The sequence below is a fragment of the Coloeus monedula genome (assembly GCF_965178545.1).
Source record: "Coloeus monedula genome assembly, contig: HAP1_SCAFFOLD_305, whole genome shotgun sequence".
NCBI lineage: Eukaryota > Metazoa > Chordata > Aves > Passeriformes > Corvidae > Coloeus > Coloeus monedula.
Window position 1 is genome coordinate 52,761 of NW_028120635.1, and position 20,912 is coordinate 73,672.

Consider the following 20,912-nt stretch of genomic DNA (forward strand, 5'->3'; position numbering starts at 1 on the left):
TTATATACATATATATATATACATATATATATATAGTAAAGAACTGTTATTCCTATTTCCCACATCTTTGCCTAAAGGCCCTTGATTTCAAAATATAATAACTTGGAGGGAAAAGGGGTTATATCTGCCACTTCAAGGGGGTCTTCTGCCTTCCTTAGCAGACACCTGTCTTTCAAAACCGAGACATTCCCCCACCGAATTTGGGCTCTGCCCAAGAAGGAGGTACTGCAGTCCTTTGCTCCTCGTTCCCGTGTGGAGCAGCTCCCTTCCTGCTGGCTGAGCTGCTCAGGCAGAGCCCGGCAGCTCCTGACACTGAAGGGCTGAGGCCTTTCCCCTGCTGCTGTGCTACAGACGGATTTAGCAGCATTGCTTAACGTGGCGATACACAGCAGGACCAAAAGCAGTTGCCTTTGTAGACCTTAAGCTCAAAGGTGAAAAATCTCAAGAGATGAGGATGGAAGAGACTTGCAGGCTGCCTGTTTGCTGTGCTGCCCCACTTGTGAGCGGCCCAGCTTTGCGTGAGGCAGAGTGAGAACAAGGGGCAGCTCCCTCCCAGCCCTGCAGCCAAGGGGCCCCTCCAGTCCCGGGGCTTGGGGCACCATCAGAACCTTCCAAGCAAAGGTTCTCTTTGAACTTGCTCATTAATGAAATGCGCATGGTCATTAGCGCTCTGATAGATGTATCCACCCATTAGTGAAACATGGATTGACCTTTCTGTATTTGGAAGCTGGACAAGGCCACAAAATCTGACATCTGGCCTTGTTCGGGGCTGTATGGTCAAAGTCAACTCCCTTGCTTCCTCCTTGAGCCCTGGCCAGGCTTGGAGAGAAACCAAACAGGAGAATGAAACCAGATATTCCCACACTAGAAGTGCTGTCGGTTTGTCAGTTCAACACTATCAAAGCCGGGCCCTCTCCCAGCGAGGTTGGAAGCCTCACCTGTGGCTGGAGGCAGCTGCAGGAATTCCCAGTGTCCGGGAGTGGCTCTCCAGTCCTTGGCTGGGACAGCTTCCCCCAGCTGATGGGTGCATGTGGGCGATGGTAAAGTCTGAGGGGAACTGCTGCTGTCTCTTTCTTAATCACTACGGGCAATCTTTGGCTATGATGATTGGGTGCATTGCTGAGCTTCTCCTTTTGTGATTCTTTGCTGCTTTGAACTACAGTAAATGAAGCTGATTCCTTGAGTTGGTGTCTGTGTCTTTGGTGCTGACCCTGCCCACTGGTAAAACAAATTTGGTATAGTCTGGCTGGATCACAACAAAATGCTGCTTTTTAAATGAAAGTGTAAGGAATCAGTCTCATCCAAAATTCCCAGATGGGAAGACCTTCCCGAAGGTTTGCTGGCTGTGGCGTGGGCTGAGGTCGGAGCACCGTGCGAGCAATGAGGACGTCAATTGAAAGAAGCTGAAGCACTGGATGTATTAGAATGCATCCAAAAATTGCATATGGGAAAAGGAAAAGAACTTGTGGGTTTGGGAAGATGAGGGTGAATTTTGTTAACAGCATCTCGGGAACAGCACCAACAGAAGGAACACTTGTTGTTGCAACGCTCCCACATGGAGCGACAGAAGAAGTTTTTAATCTTGAGCTTGGATTTGTTGAGCAAAGGAAATAATAATAATAACAACAAGAATAATAATAAAAAGAATTATCTACATGTATATAATTTAATAAAAATTGTATGTTTATGTTTTCACATGTATATAATGACATTGTGAAATAATGCTCCAAATACCAATTTGTTAGCTTTGGCTGCTCAGGGATATAAGACTAAGTACTCTACAGATAATGATTGGCCAGGACCCCAACATTGCTGGGAAACTATGTGAGATTGTATACAACAGATGAAGGAGGAAGGGATGAAACTGGCTGTTTCTATAGGGTTTGCTGACGCCAGGACATGGAATGCTTTGTCTGTTACTGTGAAAAATAAAGTGAGTAAGACTGCTGGGTTTTTCATATACCAGACTATCCACAAGCTGCAGAATTGATTGAACAGATGAAGGGGTTGTTGAAAGAGCAGTTGAAAAATATAGGAGATGGGAAGCTGTTGCAATGAAAAACCCACCTCACAGATGTGCTCCATATCCTTAACAATGGGCCCACTGGGGAAATGGAAACCCCCTAGGTGCGCATGGCTGCACCCAATTTGCAAATACAACCATGGACAATGACACTCTGACTTCCTGGGAAATTGTTCCGGGGGTGATGGCCCCTGACAGGGCCATCCCGGAGGCTGCAGGGCTGGACCTTTACGCATTAGAATTAATTAGGATAAATCAGAAGCAAATGAGAGTTATCAATACTGGCACAGGAATTCAGATTCCTCTGGGACACTTTGGTTTGATAACTGCTCACTCAAGCTTGGCCTTGACAAGTGTTCATGTCATGGGAGGAGTGCTTGGTGCAGATTATCAAGGAGAAATTAAAGTAGTTCTGTTAAACAATAGTGAACAACACTGGATTATTCAACCCCATAGCAGGGTAGCACAATTATTGATATTGCCAGTTTTTAAAACAACCGTGAAAAAAGGACATCCACCTCACATCACTACTGTTCATGGAGATAAAGGGTTTGGATCTACCAGTCCTAATCATGGAGCCAGAGTGTGGGTCCAGAGGCCAAATGGCCCGCCTGAGCCAGCTGAAGTAAGAGCTGTAGGCAAAGACAACACTGTTTGAATCCTGAAACCTGGGTGAGAAAGATGGGAACATGTCCCTGCAGCCAAGTGTTCTATGTGAGAACAAAGAGATGTTACAGGATATTGTTTTGCAGAGCCTGCCAGACCAAATCTCCCTCTTTGCTCCCATGGCCCCTTTGGAAAGTGCTCTGATCCACGGCGCTCGATGTGAAGACTGATGTGCCACTGAGTGACTTCTGAAGACAGAAAGGGACCACTTAACAGTGAAACTATGGTTGATCTTGTTGATTTAATGTTGTCACTGTAATCGGAGCCCTGGTTGGGAAAATAGATTTCTAACAGTAGGAGCAGAGATAGGGAACTCATTTAACCTCAGTAATTGCTGGGTGCGTGGAAGTCCAGAAGGATTCGATGACTGGCCTTGGCTGGCTCATCTGGCCCAACCCAAATGGTGGGTTAGAAACTTGAGCACAGTTCATGATAAAAACAGGGTTCTAGACCGAGGGTGGCGATCCCTGACCGCTGCATTTTCATAGAAAAGGCATTTCTTGCCTAAATCGGATAAAGAGGAATATATGTAGGAAAAAGTGTCTGTGGATGGATGTTGTCTCCTGGAATAGGTTGTATGCACCCACACTGTGAACTGTTCAGTTGCACCCAGTATAAAGGGAAATGGAATCAAAGTCACGCACAGCTCTTTAATCATGGCTGGGTTAAGCCTTCCTATGAAGATTGTGAAAAGATACCCTTAAAGCACTTCCTGTATGATATTTTGGCTTGTCAACAAAGTAGTTCAAATGCTTAAATCTAAAAGATTGTAGTATCAAAAGAATTGTTATGAAGGTTGTAGTTCGTCTCTAGGTCAAAGGACTGATTGAAGTACTGAGGCCTGAACAACAGGCCCTGACTGAGGCCTGAACAACAGGCTCTGAGCCAAAGTTGACATCTACATGAACCTTCCAACCAAATGTTCTATTTCTATCTGTTCATTAACAGAGCATTATTAGCAATATGCTCTATGTTCATTGGTGAAACACGGATTTACCTTTCTGTATTTAGAAACTGGACAGGGCCCCATCTGGCCTTGTTTGGGGTTTTAGGATCAAACTCCCTCGGTTCTTCCTTGAGCCCTGGCCAGGCTTTGGGAGAAATCAAAGAGGAGAATGAAACCAGATGTTCTCACACTAGAAGTGATGTCAGCTTGTTTGTTCAACACTGTCAAAGCTGGGCCCTTTCACAGCGAGGTTGAAGCCTCGGTGCCCGCAAAGGTGGATGTACCTGCAGGAATTCCCAGGGTCCGGGAATGGCTCTCCAGTCCTTGGCTGTGACAGCTTCCCCCAGCTGATGTGAGGATGTGGATGATGGCAAGGTCTGAGGGTGACTGGTGCTGTCTCTTTCTTGATTACTGTACACAATCTTGGGTAGTGATGATTGGGTGCTTTGCTGGGCTTCTCCTTTTGTGATTCTTTGCAGTTTTGCATTCTAATAAATTACACTATTCCTGAACTTGGGGTCTGTGTCTTTGGTGCTGACCCTGCCCACTGGCAAAACAGACACTGAGGGCCCTGGGAGAACCAAAGGTGCCTTGCGACACCGCGGGGCCTCGTGTAACCAAGGGTGCCATAGTGACACCGTGGGGCCCAAAAGAACCAAGGGGCCAGCGTGACACGGCAAGGCCTCGTGGAACCATGGAGAGCATTGTGACACTGTGGGGACTCCTATAATCAAGGGTCCATTGTTTTCCTCTCCCTGCCCCGGCCCCAGCCCTGCAAAGAAGCCCAGTCCTGTCTGGCCCTGCAGCAGGAACTGGAGGCACTGGAGGTCCGGGACAGTGACTCTGTGTCTGGAATGCTCAGGAGATCCTCAGCTCGGGCAGCTCTTGCAGCCCCAGGGCTGCCAGGCACAGCAGCAGAGAGTTGGCTCCGGGGCTCCTCAGGCTGCTCCTGCTGCTATCCCAGGCACAGGGCAGCCTCTTGCCAGGGCTCCTCTGCACACACACGAGCTCCTGCTCTTCTGAACCTGGCCCATGCCAGCTCCCCACAGAGCCTTTCCCAGGGGAACACGTCTGTGCTGGCCTGAGCAGCCATTGCTGTAGCCTCTGCCCTGCTGCCCAGAGCCCCCGAGCTGGGGGTGCTGCTCTGCAGAGCATGGGGGCTGTGCTGCCCGGGGCCATGGGCTGCCTCTGCTGGGCTCTGCTGCTCAAGCTGGGAGACAGAGCTCTGCAGCTGATGCTGCTCCCTGCACTGACCCCCTCCCACACAGGCTCTGCTGTGGCCATGGAGGGTGCTCAGAGGTGCCTGCCTTGTTCCAGGGCGGGCACATGGGCTGGGGCTGCCCTGGATCCTCCTCTGCAAGTTCCCCGAGGGTCAGACGAGTCACTGCCCACACTCCTTTCCCTGTACCTGCTGTGTCCCCTGGGGCCTCAGAGCTCTCATGGGTCATAGGCAACATTCAGTCCTTTATCTCTGGGTGCGCCCACCCAGGACAGGCCTGTGCCCAGTGAGCTCCACTCACTGCTGATCCCTGGCACACACTGTCCCTGCAGGTCCCCTGTGTTCTGCTGGCAGCTCCCAAGTCCCTCCAGAAGAACATTCCCCTGCCATCAGCCCTAGCACAAGTTGCAGAGCCCCAGGAAGGTTCATCACAGACCATTCACCATCTGGTGGGCACTGGCCACCAACAAGCAAAACCTGAACCACACCTGAGTCTCTTGAAGGCCACACTGGGACCCTGATCTCATCCCACTGAGCCCTGGGAGAACAAGGAACACAGGCAGCCTCTTTAGAGTCTGGTCCTTGGGCCTGTTCCTGACAGTGACTGTGGAGGGAGAGCAAAGCCTTCCTGCAGGGCCTTCAGGAGATGCCCTTTGCTGATGGAACTGCTGTGGCGGAGCCCAGCTGTGTCCCAGCAGTGCCCATGGCCTGTCCCTGCCTGTGACACGCAGCAGGACTCGCACCACCCGGACAGAGCTGTTGGCCTTACACCATCACAGCGGCTCCAAAGGAGAGAGTGGAAGTAATAAGAGAGGAGCTCTGAAAAGACCAAGCTCTGCTGCTCCCTGGCTGTGCTGCTCTGCTGGGACTCTTCCCCCACAATGCCTGCAACACTGGCCCTGCCCTCCAGCTTCAGGGATGGACTCAACCAAAGGATCTTGAACAGAGACCTTGCTGATGGGTCCTTTATTTAATGTGAATACCCACAGAGCAGACTCCTTATTGACACAGTCCCTGCCAACAGTCACATTCAGCCTGTAAACAGTGAATAAGATGCATAACAAAATCTTTTGGGTACAACCTTAACATATGAGAAGAAAAAAAGCCCCCAAAACCACCACCACCAAAACAACCTGAGAAGGCAGGCTGGGCCTCTAATGATTACACTTTAGCCTATGGAGCTGAAAACAGGCAGGTTTTTGCTGCTGGAAAGCATCCAGTCATCATTTTCCTCAGGGCATCCTTGAGCTCCTGGTTCCTCAGGCTGTAGATGAGGGGCTTCAGGGCTGGAGGCGCCACCGAGTACAGAACTGGCAGTGCCAGGTCCAGGGATGGGGAGGAGATGGAGGGGGGCTTCAGGCAGGCAACAAAGCCAGTGCTGAGGAACAGGGAGACCACAACCAGGTGAGGGAGGCACGTGCAAAAGGCTTTGTGCCATCCCTGCTCAGAGGGGATCCTCACCACAGCCCTGAAGATCTGCACATAGGAGAAAACAATGAACACAAAAGAACCAAAAGTTAAACAGATGGAAAACACAACAAGCCCGAGTTCCCTGAGGTGGCAGTGTGAGCAGGAGAGCTTGAGGATCTGTGGCATTTCACCCAAGAACTGGCCCAGGGCATTGCCCTGCCACAGGGGCAAGGAAAACGTAGTGGCCGTGTGCAGCAGAGCGTTGAGAAAGGCACTGGCCCAGGCAGCTGCTGCCATGTGGGCACAAGCTCTGCTGCCCAGGAGGGTCCCGTCTTGCAGGGGTTTGCAGAGGGACATGTAGCAGTCGTAGCACTCGATGGCGAGGAGGGAAAACTCCTCTGAAATGAAAAAGAGAAAGAGAAAGAGGCTGTGCAGCACCTCCTGCGTAGGAGGTGGTTCTGGTGGAAACGGGCAGCTGGGTGTGCAATGGGAACCTCGAGCCAGGTCCTAGAAGGCCAGGCTTTAGCTTTGAACACAGCAGCACAAAAAGCAGAATGAATGACCTTGCCTAGAGATCACTGAAGGAAAAAGGGTGAACATATGGACTGATTTGAACTCTGGGTTTGGAATAATACACGCCCAGGGAGCCACATGGAAGGAAAGGGCACAGAGGTCCCCAGTGAGTACAAAAAGAAATCAGTCACCTACTGCAGAGTGTGCCAAAGCCAAAAGAAGTGGCTCTGATGCCCTTGTAAAGCCCATGGGTTTGGAGACTCCCCAGTTAATCCAGGGAATCCATTGGCTGACCAAACAGCTCAAGAAGGGTGCTGAAAAAGCTCTCCTTGCACTAATACCTAGCAAAAACTGGAATGTTCTGCAACAACAACCAGATTCCAGTGATCAGGACAGGCAGTCAGCCCAGCAGCAGCAGCAGCTATGGAAAATCCCAGCAGGTGATTGGTAACCCCGTGTGGGCAGGTAATTGTAGCTCCACAATTCATGTAGAACGGAACTCAAACATCAGGAAACACATGAGGAAATGGAGAATATGGTGGCTAGTTTACAAAGGCATCTAGTAAGCAGAAAAGTGGCAAAAAATAATAGATCAGTTGTTGAGAAAGATAGGATTGGTTTTGAAGGAAGAAGGCTGCCTCCAGGGCTCCTTAAATGGGAATCACCAGGGGATTTTGGCCAACTGACTTTGCAGAAGTGCCCAGGCAGAAGGGGCACTGGCACATTTTGGTATTGGTGGATCCTTTTTCTGGATGGCCAGAAGCTTTCCCATGGGGCACCAACAAGCCAAGGGAAGTCTCAGAAGCTTTGCAGAAATGAATATTTCATAGCCCTGGGCCTAACTCTTGTAAGCCTTAAAAGGTGCATGGTTCTCAACAGATCATTGGGGCTGGACTCGCCTGTACATCCTTTCCAGCCAGGAGATGCGGTGTGCATCAGAACCTGGAATTTTGGAACAATGCAGCCAAAGTGGAAGGGACCATCTCAAGTCCTCCTGGTAACCTACCCTGCACTCAGGGTAGAAGGAATCAAACTCAGGGTTCATCACATGTGGGTAAAACCAGCGAGCACACATTAAACACAGCAGAAACAAGACTGACTGACACCATGGAGTTTGGGGTTTTACATAAATCCTGTTGTTTTAGGTATTGAATCTGATTTTCTAAGGGGATACTATTTATTGGATCTAGATGAAGATGATCAATCATTGTGCATTTATAATAATAATAGAAACAATGTTCCTGACTTCTGGGAAGGGAAATGGGGTTTTCAAAGTCAGTGCAAGATGTTGGCAGATGACAGAATGTAACCCCTGTAACAGCTTGTTTGCCAACACCAACCTCTGCAGAAAATCCAGTTCCATGGGGAGCTTCAGTCAGCAATTTGACAAAAATCTGGGAACACGTGTGTGGGAAGGGAATAGCACCCAGGGCACCTGGACAGGGATGGAAGGAGAATATTCCTTACCATGGACACATCAAAACAATAGTGCTGAGAATTGTAACGTTTCCAAAGCGGATCTGGAAATTACCTCAGGAAATATTGATCAGCTGACAGATTGCACTGATACCCCCTGGGGCTGTCAAATTCCAGCAGTATGGAATCACCCTCAGACAGGACTCTGGGAATGTTTCCAGCCAGTTCAGGGGTGTCTGGGCTGGGCAGGGAGCCCAGGCCTCCCACAGGACCCCTTAGAGGTGGGTATAAAATATCCTGATATAACAAGGTCAAGGCCAAAGGATGCCAGGACCAAGGAAAAGTGGGATTGCCCTGGGACAGACACTTGAGCTGTTTGGAATGCTGAGGTCCAGCGGCTCCTGGCTGTGGCCCAGGCTCTGAGGCTGGGCTGTGTTTGTAGAAATGATTCTGCCTTTCTCAGGGACACCTGGGCTGAGCCAACAAACAAGGAGCCTTGGAGAGGCAGAGTGTCAGCAGGACACGGTCAGATCCTTAGGAGCCCCAGGATGGGTGGGAAGGGATGGAATTTGGAGCACACGTTTGCCCCTGGGAGAATCAGGAGCACCATGGACACTGGGGGTATGAACGTTCCGTCCCACGTGCAAGGAGTCACCACTGGGAACCCGACTGTGGGGAAAGGTTAAAGGGGATGGAACTGGGAAACATCCCAGTGCAGGAACTCCAGCGGGACGGATTTTAGAATCCATCTCTGCTCCGCAAAGATCTGCCTTTAGGAACAGAGCAGCCACACACCATTGGGCTCTGCAGATGGAAACTTTAGGGAATGCAGCTCCTTTGGGGTTTGCTGAAATAAAGGAACAATTGCCAGCCCCAGCTAAAATGACCTTCCAGAGCAGATTGGCTTTAGCCCTATTGCTGCTACATGGACAGGGAGTGTGTGGATTCTTGAACAGCAACACTTGTTGTGTGCACATTCCAAATGTGATGCTGGATGGGATGATCGGGTAGAGAGGATAAAATCAGTTGCTGCATCCAGCAGGGAATTAAGGGGAGGGTTCAACAGTAACTGGTTGGATAAAATTGTTAGAGGACTTGGATTTTCCCTGACTGATGGTTGGCGTCACTTTTGCAAAGTCTAACTGGGACCACAGCACTACTTGTGCTTATGACGCTTTGAGCTGTGTAAAGAACATGGTTGTGAAAGCAGCTGAGGAACTCGTGGGATGTGAGTAAAGGAGCAGAGTGAGGCTTCCGAAGGCTTGAAGGGAAGAGAAGCTTCCCAGCCCTCCAAGGGGGGGAAATTTGCCGGATGAAAAACCGTTTGCACCTGGTGGGTTCATACAATGCTTCTTCTCCAAAAGCCACTGGCCATGGACCCGCCCAAGGCTGATTCTGTAGGCAGCAACCAGCCCAGGTGTGCCAACTTTCACCAGTTCACCGGGCAGCCAGGGCTGGCTTTGGGGTCAGCGACCACCAGGGACCCCCAAAGAGACCCCCAGGGCAGAAGAACGGATGTGCAAAGGGGTGGGGGAAATCTGCAATGATTTTGGGGCAATGATGATCGTGTGTGTGTTTCTTGTGGGACAATCTGGGAATGTGTCTGTGAAGCACAGTCTGCAGACAGGAACATTCCTGAACTTGGCGCACACGACTTTGGGAGGGGCTCTCCCCTCGTGCATCCGGCCCAATAAAGAATGCTGCTGCTTCGTGCTGCGCTGGTGCTGAGGAGGTTTTGTTTCACTGAAGTTTTGGTAACACCTCTGTGCCTGTGTCACAGACCCACAGAGCAGCTGTGATGTCAGAAAGGGGCTGTGTGACATCACAGAGTGGGCTGTGACATCACAGGGTATTGGTGTGACATTACAGAGAGGGCTGAGCCATCCCAGAACAGGCTGTGACATCACAGAGTGGGTTGTGACATCACAGGGTGGCTGTATGATATCATAGAGTCAGCTGTGACATCACAGAGCAGCTTTGTGATATCACAGAGAGGACTGTGACATCACAGTTTGGTGGTGTGACATCACAGAGTGGCTATGACATCACAGGATGGCTGTGTGACATCACAGACTGAGCTGTGACATCCCCGATATGGCTGTGATATCACAGGGCAGAGGTCTGACATCATAGAGCAGCCTATGACATCACTGAGTGGTTGTGACATCCCAGGGTGGCTGTGTGACATCCCAGGGGGTTGGATGCCATGGCAACCCTCAGCAGTTCCAGTTCCCTTGGAAACCCCCCCAGGCCCCATTGCTGCAGTCAGGCTCCGTGGCCACTTGCCCGCAGAGCTGTGGCTGCCCTCGGCTGCCATGGCAGCCCTCAGGACAGAGCAGTGCCAGGCTGGTGCCAGCTACAATTGCAGTGACACTCGCTGATGCCCTCAGGTGCCACAGCAGCCGCCACAGGGACCCGTTCCTCACTTTGGTGCCACGCACACCAACGCTTGGCCCCACTGCCATGGGCATTGGCACGGTCACCTGCACTCAGGGCCCGTGGCCGGGCACTGCTGCCATGGACACGGGCACGGAGCCCTGGGCCACAGTTGGCTGCCATGGCCACCAGCCCAAGGTCCCGTGGCCAGGGCCGGGGCCATGGAAAGGAACCCGTGGAGCCGTGGTGATGCTGGGTGGCCATGGGGTGCTGCTGTGGGCTGGGCCACAGGGAATTTCCTTGCCAGGCCTTTCTCTGGGGCTGTGTTTGGCTCTGTGCTGAGCACAGCGTTGCTCACACTGAGATGGTTTTGTTCTTGCTCAGCTTGCACAGAGCCAAGGCCTTTCCTGCCCCTCGTCCGGCCACGCTGGGGAGGGGCTGGGGGTGCGGGGCAGCTTGGCAGGAGTCACAGCTAGGACAGCTGACCCCAACTGACCCCAGGCATATCCCAGACCACAGGACATCATGCTCAGTGTATAAAGTGGGGGGAACAAGGAGGAAGGGGGGACATTTGGAGTGAGGGTTTTTGTCTTCCCAGCTAACACTCAGGCGGGATGGGGCCCTGCTTTGCTGGTGGGCAGGGTCAGCACCAAAGACACAGACACCAACTGAAGGAACTGTGCAATTTATAAAATTTATAAAATTTTAGTCTTTCTTTCTCCTTTTTGCTTTCTGTTTCTTGTTGCTTTCTTTCTTATTTTCTTTTATTCTGCTTTTCTGCTTTTCTTTCTCATTTTCTTATTGCTTTCTGCCTTCTTTCTTTCTTGTTATTTTACCTTTTTCTTTCTTTTTTTCTTTCTTCATTTTTTATCTGTTTTTTCTCTCTTTTTTTCTTTCTTTTTCTTTCTTGTTGCTTTCTATTTTTCTTTTTTCATTTTTCTTCTTGGTTGCACATTATTGAGTCCTTATTTTTTTAATCTTTGCTTTCCATGCCTTTATTTTTTGTTGCTTTCTTTCTTCTTTCTTTCTTTCTTTGTTTTCTTTCTTTTTTCCCCCTTTCCCCCCTTTTCTTGTTGGTTTCATGCTATTTAGTCTTTCTTTCTTCACTTTTTTCTTTTCTTTTTCTTCACTTTTTTCCTTTTCTTGTTGATTTCTGTCTTTTCATTTCCTTTCCTTTTTTCTGTCTTTCTTCTTTCCTTCCTTTCTTCCCTGCTTTCTTGCTTTCATTTTTATATCTTTTGCTTTCTCTTTCTGTTTCTTGTTGATTGCTTTTTCTTTCTTCTTTTCTTTTTTCTTTTTTTTCCCTTTTTCTTGTTGGTTTCGCATTATTGAGTCTTTCTTTCTTAATTTTTTCAGTCTTTGTTTTTCCTTTTTTTGGTTTTCTTTTGCTGTTTCCTTTGTTCTTTCTTTCTTTTTTTGCTTTCTTTTTTCATTCATTTTTTCTTGCATCTTTCTTTTTTGGTCTTCTTTTCTTTCTTTCTTCCTTGTTTCATTCTTTATTCTTTTCCTTTTTCCTTTTTCTTTTTCTGTTATATTCTTGTTGGTTTCATGTTATTTCATCTTTCTTTCTTCTTTTCTTTTTTCATTTTCTTGTTGATTTCTATGTTTTGGTTTTCTTTCTTTCTTTCTTTCTTTCTTTCTTTCTTTCTTTCTTTCTTTCTTTCTTTCTTTCATTTTTATTATCCTTTTGTCTTTTTTTCCCTTTTTTTCTTCATTTTCATGGTGGGGTTTTTGGTTTTGGGGTTTTTTTTTAGTTTGTATTGTTTCTTGTTACTTTCTTCTTTCTTTCATTTTTCCCCCCATTTTTCTTGTTGGTTTCACATTATTGAGTTTCTTTCTTTCTTTCTTTTCTTTTCTTTTCTTTCTTTCTTTCTTTCTTTCTTTCTTTCTTTCTTTCTTTCTTTCTTTCTTTCTTTCTTTCTTTCTTTCTTTCTTTCTTTCTTTCTTTCTTTCTTTCTTTCTTTCTTTCTTTCTTTCTTTCTTTCTTTCTTTCTTTCTTTTTCTTTCTCTTTCTTTTTCTTTCTTTCTTTTCTTTCCTTTTTTCTGTCTTTTTACTTTCTTTGTTTCTTCATTTTTTATGTATTTTTTCTTTTTTTCTGTTTTTGTTTCTTGTTGCTTTCTCCCGTTCTTCTTTTTATTTTTCTCTTTTTGCTTTCTTTTCCCTTTTTATTCTTTTCTGTTGCTTTCTGTCTTTCTTCTTTCTTTCCTTTTTGCTTGCTTTCTTTTTTGTTTTCTTTCATCTTCTTTCTTTCTCTTCTTTTTTGTCTTTCTTCCTTGTTTCTTTCTTTCCTTCTTCTTTTTTTTTTTGTCTTTTTTTATATTTATTTCCTTGTTGGTTTCATGCTATTTAGTCTTTCTTCCTTGTTTCTTCTTTCCTTTTTTCTGCCCTTTTTTCATTTTCTTGTTGACTTCTGTCTTTTGATTTCCTTCCTTTCTTTCTCCTTCTCTTTTTATTATCTTTTTGCTTGCTCACTTTCTTCATTGTTTAATGATTTTTCTTTTTTCTTCTATTTTTCATTTTCCTCGTTGATTTCATTTTATTGAGTCTTTCTTTCTTTCTTCTTTTTCTTCATTTTTTTCTTCACTTTTTTAATTTTCTTGTTGATTTCTTTTAGCTTTCGTTCTTTCTTCATTCTTTTACCTTTTTTCTTTCTTTTCCTGTTTTTCTTTTTTTGTTGCTGCTTCCTGTCTTTCTTCTTCTTTTGCTTTTTTCCTTTCTATTTTTCTTTCATTTTTTCTTTTGTCTTTCTGGGGTTTTTTTATTTCTTTCTTGTTTCTTTCATCTTTTTTGTTTGTTTGTTGTCTTGTTGCTTTCTTCTTTCTTTTGTTTTTGTTTTTTTCATTTTTCTTTTTCATTTCACACAATTGAGTCTTTTCATTTTTTCTCCACTCTTTTTTCATTTTCTTGTTGATTTCTGTCTTTTCATTTCCTTCCTTTCTTCCTTTCCTGCTTTCTTGCTTTCATTTTTATATCTTTTTGCTTTCTTTCCCTGTTTCTGTTTCTTGTTGCTTTCTTTGTTTTTCTTTTCTTTTTTCTTCTCTTTTTTATTTTGTTGATTTCTGTCTTGGAATTCCTTTCTTTCTTTTATTCTTTCTTTCACCTTTTTTCTTTTTCTGTTTCTTGTTTCTTTCTTCTTTTCTTTTATTCTGCTTTTCTTTTTTCTTTTTGCTTTTCTTATGAGTTTCTGTCTTCTTTCTTTCATTTTCTTTCTTTTATTCTTCATTTTGTAATGTTTTTTCTTTTATTTTTTCTTTTTCTTTTTTTAATTTTCTGTTGCTTTCTTCTTTCTTTTTTTTCATTTTTCTTCTTGGTTTCACGTTATTGAGTCTTTTTTTCATCTTTATATTTCTTCGCTTTGTTCATTTTCTTGTTGATTTCTTTCAGTTTTCTTTCTTTCTTCATTTTTAAATCATTTTTCTTTCTTTTCCTTATTTTTTTTGTTGCTTTCTCTCTTTGTTCTTTTTTTGCTTTCTTCCTTTTTTTTGCATTTTTTCCTTGTGCCATTCATTCTGTTCTTTTTTTTTCTTTGTTTCTGTCCTTCTTTCTTTTTTCCTTGTTGTTTGATGTTGCTGAGTCTTTCTTTCTTCATTTTTTTAAACTTTTGTTGTTGTTGTTGTTTTCTTTCTTTCTTTTTTTGCTCTCTTTCTTTTTCATTTATTTTTTCTTCCATCTTTCTGTCATAGGTTAGCAAGCATAGTCCCGGAAGGAATGTCCTTGCTGAGGGGTGCTTACAGCTTCCTCTGGGACCTGACAGAACCTATCAGCGGCCAGTTTGAATATGGACAATTCTTTAAGCCACTTAAAGTTGTGACCGCCTCTGTGATCCACACTTAAGAATGGACCAGGCCGGGCCGGGCCACGGCCATCCTGAAGCCAGGGGCCTGTTCCAGCCTTGGAACCCCCCCCACTGCCTTGCCGTGGGCAGCTGGAGCGGCTTGGCTCTCCTCCCTCTCCACTTCTATAAGAAAAATTCCAGCTGCAAGGCCGAGGTGAGATTAACCCTTTTAGTGCTGTGAAGAGCTGAAAACCTGAGGGAAGAGAGAGGAGATGCTTAAAGCTGAAATTCTGTTGTGAAGCTATGATATATCAGAGTATCCTGTTGTAATTTCCTGAAGATATGGGGGGGTGGAGTGTTCAGCTCGTAAGCAAAAGCACCTGCGCTGAGATAGGCAGATGCTGACGCAGCTGTAATTTCATGAGAAGTTTGGACAGGGAGAGATGGACCAGATGAGGACTTTTGCTCCAAACGGGAAAGGAGAAAACCTCAGTCCCTAGAGATGCTCCCAGAGATAGTCCTAACGATGAAGATGAGGAAGACCCTTTGCTCCCAAGGAAGGAGAAGGGCCTCTGTTTTTGTTTCTGAACAGCTCAACCTTAAAATTGTACCCCAAAAACTTCAAGAGTGGACCCTCGAAAGCTGCAAGTCGGGGGAAAGGACTCACACGCAGGCAGAGAGACTCCTCTTCCTAAATGGACTGAACAATATTTGGAAGTGGGCGGCTGTCTCGTTGTGATAATGTTTTCATAGCATGAGCAAGAAGAGACTTCTGTTTCTAAATGGACTGAACAAGGTTATTATGGAAGTGGTAAACAGACTGAACATCTTAAGGGTTGTCTTTTTACATTGTCAGTGGGAGAAGGGAGGAAGGTGGGGGGAGGAGGAGAGTTCTGAAGGTGGTATAATTTTTTTTCCTTCTTTTAGGTCTGTTAATAAACTTCTTTATATTCTTTCAAGTATGGTGCCTGCTTTGCATTTCTCCTAATTCTTCTCTCACAGAAGATAAACAGGAAGGAGTATTTTGGACCAAACCACTACACTAAATTGGTGTTTCTGCCCAGTTACAAACCCAACCCGCTACAGTCCCCGAGAAACCAGCTCTGTATTGGACTCAGGATAAAACAAAGGAAAATAATTGTAAGTACTGTAATAGGGTCAAACCCTTTCAATACAATGATACAAACAAACCCCCTTATTTTGGGATCCCATATATATCAAAATATATAATCAACAAAAATATAAATCAACAAAAATTTGATCACTGGAGGGCACCAGATGGCCTATTTTGGATATGTAGAAAAAAGAGCATATGCAAAGCTCCCCTCTCGGTGGAAAGGGAGTTGTACCCTGGGAATCATACACCCAGGATTCTTTCTTTTACCCGAGCCAGACGGAGATCAACTAGGAATACCAGTGTATGAGGATCTGAAAAGGAATAAAAGAGAATTGATTGGAGGATCTCAAAAATGGGGAGATGAGGGATTGCCCGCTCAGCACATAATTGAAACGTATGGGCCAGCTACCTGGGCACAAGATGGGAGTTGGGCGTATCGAACCCCAATTTACACACTGAATCGGATTATAAGACTCCAAGCAGTTGTAGAAATAATAACGAACCCAACTGGTCAGGCACTGGAATTATTAGCTAGCCAACAGAGCCAAACAAGAGCTGCGGTGTATCAGAATAGGTTGGCTTTAGACTATCCATTGGCTGAAGAATGAGTGTTTGTGGAAAATTTAATACATCAGGTTGTTGTTTGAAGATAGATGACCATGCGGATGCCATCCTAGATATATCCAAAAATATCAGAAAAATAGCCCATGTACTGGTCCAAAAGTGGGAATCTGCACTAAAACTTAGCTGGTGGGATAATGTACTGGGAATAGAATGGTGGAAGAAGTGAGGCTTCTTCCTTTTATGTGTCACTGCAGGCTTGATATTTCTCCTGTGCCTGATCCCCTGTTTTATTCTATTAATATCTACTGTGGTCCAAGGCATGCAAATAGTACCAATGCCTGTGGAAGCAAAACTGGCCACATCTGGAACGGCACAAAAGATCATGGTGTTAAAGAAGCAAAATGATATCAAAGATCCCTTTGAAGAAGCAAGATTGATTTGTGAAAAAAATGAGCAATTAAAGGCTAGAAAACAAGGGATACTGCTCAAGCCAAATGATCTGTAAAGAAAGGAAAAGGGAGTTATTGTTATGAATATATTGTGATGTTGGCTTTTCGCATGTTACATAATGTTAGAAAAACTTTCCCTAGATTCTGTAATGTAATACATGATCTAGAATGTCTATTGTTTATGTAGTCAATTTAGAAAAGATAGGCAGAGAAAGCCTTCACATTCCTGGAGTATCTTATCAGAGAAGAAGAAAACCAGAAACCAGAGAGAGAAGAATTTATGGAGAGAACAGAGACATAGTGGAGCCAAGGAGGAAGATAAGGCTGATGGGATGATACACAGAAACTCCAAAGGATTTATGAATCATGCATGATTGTGATGAATATGCAATAAGAGATGTACTTTTAAAGACGATCTTTTGGATGTAAAGGTGGGCCTTTGGCTCTCTGCCAAAACACCCGGCCGTAACACCCTTTTTGCTATTGTCTCCTAATGGTCTCTTTTATTAAACTTCTTTAAAATTTTACAAAAAGTGAACCTCATTTTTCACAACTCCTTGGAGGAGAGAATTGGAGGCCAGGATTGAACAAAAGCTCTCACAGACTCAGTGTGGAAAGGAAAATCCAAAGTACCTTAAAAACCTTGAGTATCTCAAAGCATTAATGAGCCCCACTGAGTGTTGTTACTGACAAAGAATCTCCAGGGACTCATTAGAGCAGAGAATTGGGGGCCAGGATTGCACAAAGCTCTCAGAGACTCCCAGGCAAAAGCCAAAGCCAAAGTCCTTTGAAAACCCTGCAGTCCCTGGGAGCATTGAGGAGCCCCCAGGGCCATTCCTGACCAAGGCTCCCCAGGGACTCCTTCCAGCAGATCCCTGAGGCCACTGGGATGTGGGGGGATGCTGAGGGCAGGACAAGGGGCTGACAGTGTCCAGCCTTGCTGGGGCTGTGCCAGGAGGCCCCAGGGCCTCAGGACAAGGTGTCTCCTCCCAGCCCTTGGTGGCACAGACGCTGCTGTGCCCCAGGGCACCAAGACTTGGCTTCTCTTTGTCCCCCCTGCCATCCCTGGCTCCAGTTCTCTGCTCTGACTGGAGCCTGAGGACACTTTCTCAGTCGTGTCCCTCACTGGGACCCATGAAAACTTCCAGAAACGTTGAAGTTTGATTCTGGCTGGAATCCTTGAGAGGTTTGTGCCAGTCCCTGTCAGGGACTGATGTTCAGGGCCTCAGCACCAAGGCCCGAGAGGGTCATTCCAGTCCTTGTGCTGTGTGTGTGCTGCTGAGCTGGGCCGGGCTCCTGGCACAGAGGCAGCTCCTGGCAAGCGGCAGCGCTGCAGAGAGACAGCTCTGGCCAGGAGCAGCTCCTGGGCACAGCCCAGCAGGGCTGGGGCACTGCCTGCAGCCAGCCCGGGCACAGCACAGAGGCACACAGGGCTTAAACTCAGCCGGGGCTGGGAAGGGGCTGGGAAGTGACTGCGGGAGAATCACTCCCAGCCCCTGGCACAGGAAGCCTCTGGCTGCAGGACACGGCAGCTGCAGCTCCTGGAGGGATCTCCTAAAGCTGCAGCATCCCCCTGCCTACAGATTCTGTGAGTACAACTCAGAGCATCTTGAGTGCAGGGGAGGTGAAATGCTCATGAGGCTCTGACGTGCTGAGGGTCTCTGACCACTCCCAGAATATTTCCAATACAAGGATTTTGATAGAAATGAGGAAATTTCCTTTGTTTTCAGTTTCCTACCACTGGAGAATGGTGGGGAGGGAGGATAAATATTAAAGGTGTTATGACTTTTGTCAGGTCCCTGGGACATCCAAACTGTTCCTTTTAGTGATCAGCAGGTGCACAGGAGATCCCTCCTGTGATTTCAGCCACTCCTGTGCCCATGGACAGCACCAGCATCACCTTGGCTGGACCCATCAGGCTCAGTCTGAGCTGTCCTTTCTCCCAGCTGCAAACAGAACCTGCCCCAGCCAGCGTCCTGCACACAGGCAGGTTTCTGTAGGGCCAAGGAGAGTGCACAGAGATTTGGGGTCCGTGAGTGCTGGCAGGGAGAGATCAGGCACAGGGAAACAGCTCCAGGAGGAAAATCCCCAGGAAGCAGAGATGAGATCAGGGAAGGAGAGAAAACAAAGCCAGCAATGTGTCAGGGAGAGTTTAGAGATCCCCACAGGGTCCCCTCCAGTGCAGCCCCTCCCTCTGAAGAAGCCCCCTCCCTCCTGTGCCCCCCAGCCAAGCCTCTGCCCTCAGGGCCGGGGGTCCAAGGCGTGAAGCCCCTCCTGGGCAGGCAGAGCTGCAGCAGAGCCGTGGGGCAGCTCTGCAGCCCCGGGCCCAGTTCCCTCTGCAGAGCACAGGGCTGGGAGCAGCTGCCCGGCCCTGGGGGCTCTGGGAGGGGGCACAGCTGGCTCAGAGTGACGCTGGCCCCAGTGCCCGGCTGTGGGCAGGGCTGTCAGTGCAGCCAGGGCAGCAGCTCAATCTCCCTTCGTCCAGTGCCAGCTCTGGGACTCTTGGCTCTCTCCCCGAGGTTTCCTTCCAAGCTGGGAGTTTCCTCCAGGATGCAAACGTGTCCTGGAGCATCTTTGTGTTATCTGAAAGGCCCAGAGAGAGGAGAAAAGAAGAGGTGCTACAAGTGTGCAAATGCTGTTGGGTTGGTGAAATGAGCCAGGGGTGTCCTCGGCTACGAATGTGGTGCTGAGACCTTGAGAGAGGGACGGACATTTGGGGGTCTGTGGTGGATCCATCTGCTCCCAGCAGCACCTGGTGATCTTTAAGGGAAACATGGGAGGGCGAACATTCTGCATTTGAGAAAAGTGAAAGCCCAGAGAAACTCTGAACAGGTCAGAATGACAGAGAACCTCCCCTGAGTCTCCACTCATCATCTTTGCCTTGCAAAAGTTGCTCTGTTCTCCCTGAGGGCAGCAGAAATGCTGAGGATTTCTGATATCCAAGAATACCAGGAGAGATATGGGGGGAGCTTAAAAACAAAGACCTCAGAACTCTTAAGCACGAAAGGGTGTCTGTGTATTTTCCAGGGGACGGTGTACAGGAAATGGCTTTGATTGTAGTTACAGACATCTCCTCTAACTCTTCATTGTTTCATTCCTCATGAACAGGTGCCCATGGCCAGACACAGCCAATGTCCAACAGCAGCTCCATCAGCCCCTTCCTCCTGCTGGCATTGGCAGACACGCGGCAGCTGCAGCTCCTGCACTTCTGCCTCTTCCTGGGCATCTCCCTGGCTGCCCTCCTGGGCAGCGGCCTCATCATCAGCGCCGGAGCCTGCGGCCAGCACCTGCACAGCCCCATGTTCTTCTTCCTGCTCAGCCTGGCCCTCACCGACCTGGGCTCCATCTGCACCACTGTCCCCAAGGCCATGCACAATTCCCTCTGGGGCACCAGGCACATCTCCTACTCAGCATGTGCTGCTCAGGTGTTTTTCTTTCTGTTCTTCCTCTCAGCAGAGGATTTTCTCCTCACCATCATGTGCTACGAGCGCTACGTGTCCATCTGCAAAGCCCTGCACTACGGGACCCTCCTGGGCAGCAGAGCTTGTGCCCACATGGCAGCAGCTGCCTGTGCCAGTGCCTTTCTCTACGCTCTCATGCACACGGCCAATACATTTTCCCTGCCCCTGGGCCAGGGCAATGCCCTGGGCCAGTTCTTCTGTGAAATCCCACACATCCTCAAGCTCTCCTGCTCCAAATCCCACCTCAGGGAACTTGGGCTCATCGCTGTCAGTGTCTATTTGCTCTTTGGCTGTTTTGTGTTCATTGTTTTCTCCTATGTGCAGATCTTCAGGGCTGTGCTGAGGATCCCCTCTGATCAGGGCCGGCACAAAGCCTTTTCCACGTGCCTCCCTCACCTGGCCGTGCTCTCTCTGTTCCTCAGCACTTCAGCATTTGCTCACCTGAAGCCCCCCTCCATCTCGTCCCCATCCCTGGATGTGGCCCTGTCAGTTCTGTACTCGGTGGTGCCTCCAGCCCTGAACCCCCTCATCTACAGCCTGAGGAACCAGGAGCTCAGGGATGCCCTGAGGAAAATGATGACTGGATTTTTTCAGCAGCAGTGAAGTGCCGGTTTTGTTCTCCACAGCTGCAGTGTAACTCAGTGCAGGCCCAGCCTGTCTGCTCAAGTTTTTCATAGTGGCTGTGTGTGTGCAGGGTTTCCTTTTTCATTTTGTGATAATGTTGTGCTCAAGGAAACTTTATTTATCCCGTCATCATCCCATTACTGGGATCATTCATCTTATTTATAATTCACTGCTTACACCTCGAATTTTACCCAGAGACAATGGAAATGAGGAATCACCTCCTCTCTGCACTGTAGCAAAATAAAGGATCCTGCAGCAACTTGTTGGTCAAAAATGCTTCCTTTGAAACCTCATCTGAATCTGGCAGGGCAGTGCCTGTGTGCAGAGGGGGAGAGAAGCTGAGTCCCAGCAC

The 20,912-nt window shown here is 47.3% G+C and overlaps 1 protein-coding gene across 1 annotated transcript; it reads left to right on the forward strand.

The window, feature by feature from the left end:
• Window positions 1-19,606: 19,606 nt before the first annotated feature.
• On the forward strand, window positions 19,607-20,539 carry LOC309585775 (olfactory receptor 14J1-like; the record flags this gene model as incomplete). The annotated part of the gene is made up of 1 exon (XM_082303637.1): window positions 19,607-20,539. One exon carries the CDS (start codon window positions 19,607-19,609, stop codon window positions 20,537-20,539), a length of 933 nt encoding a protein of 310 aa, XP_082159763.1.
• Between the last annotated feature and the right edge of the window lie 373 nt (window positions 20,540-20,912).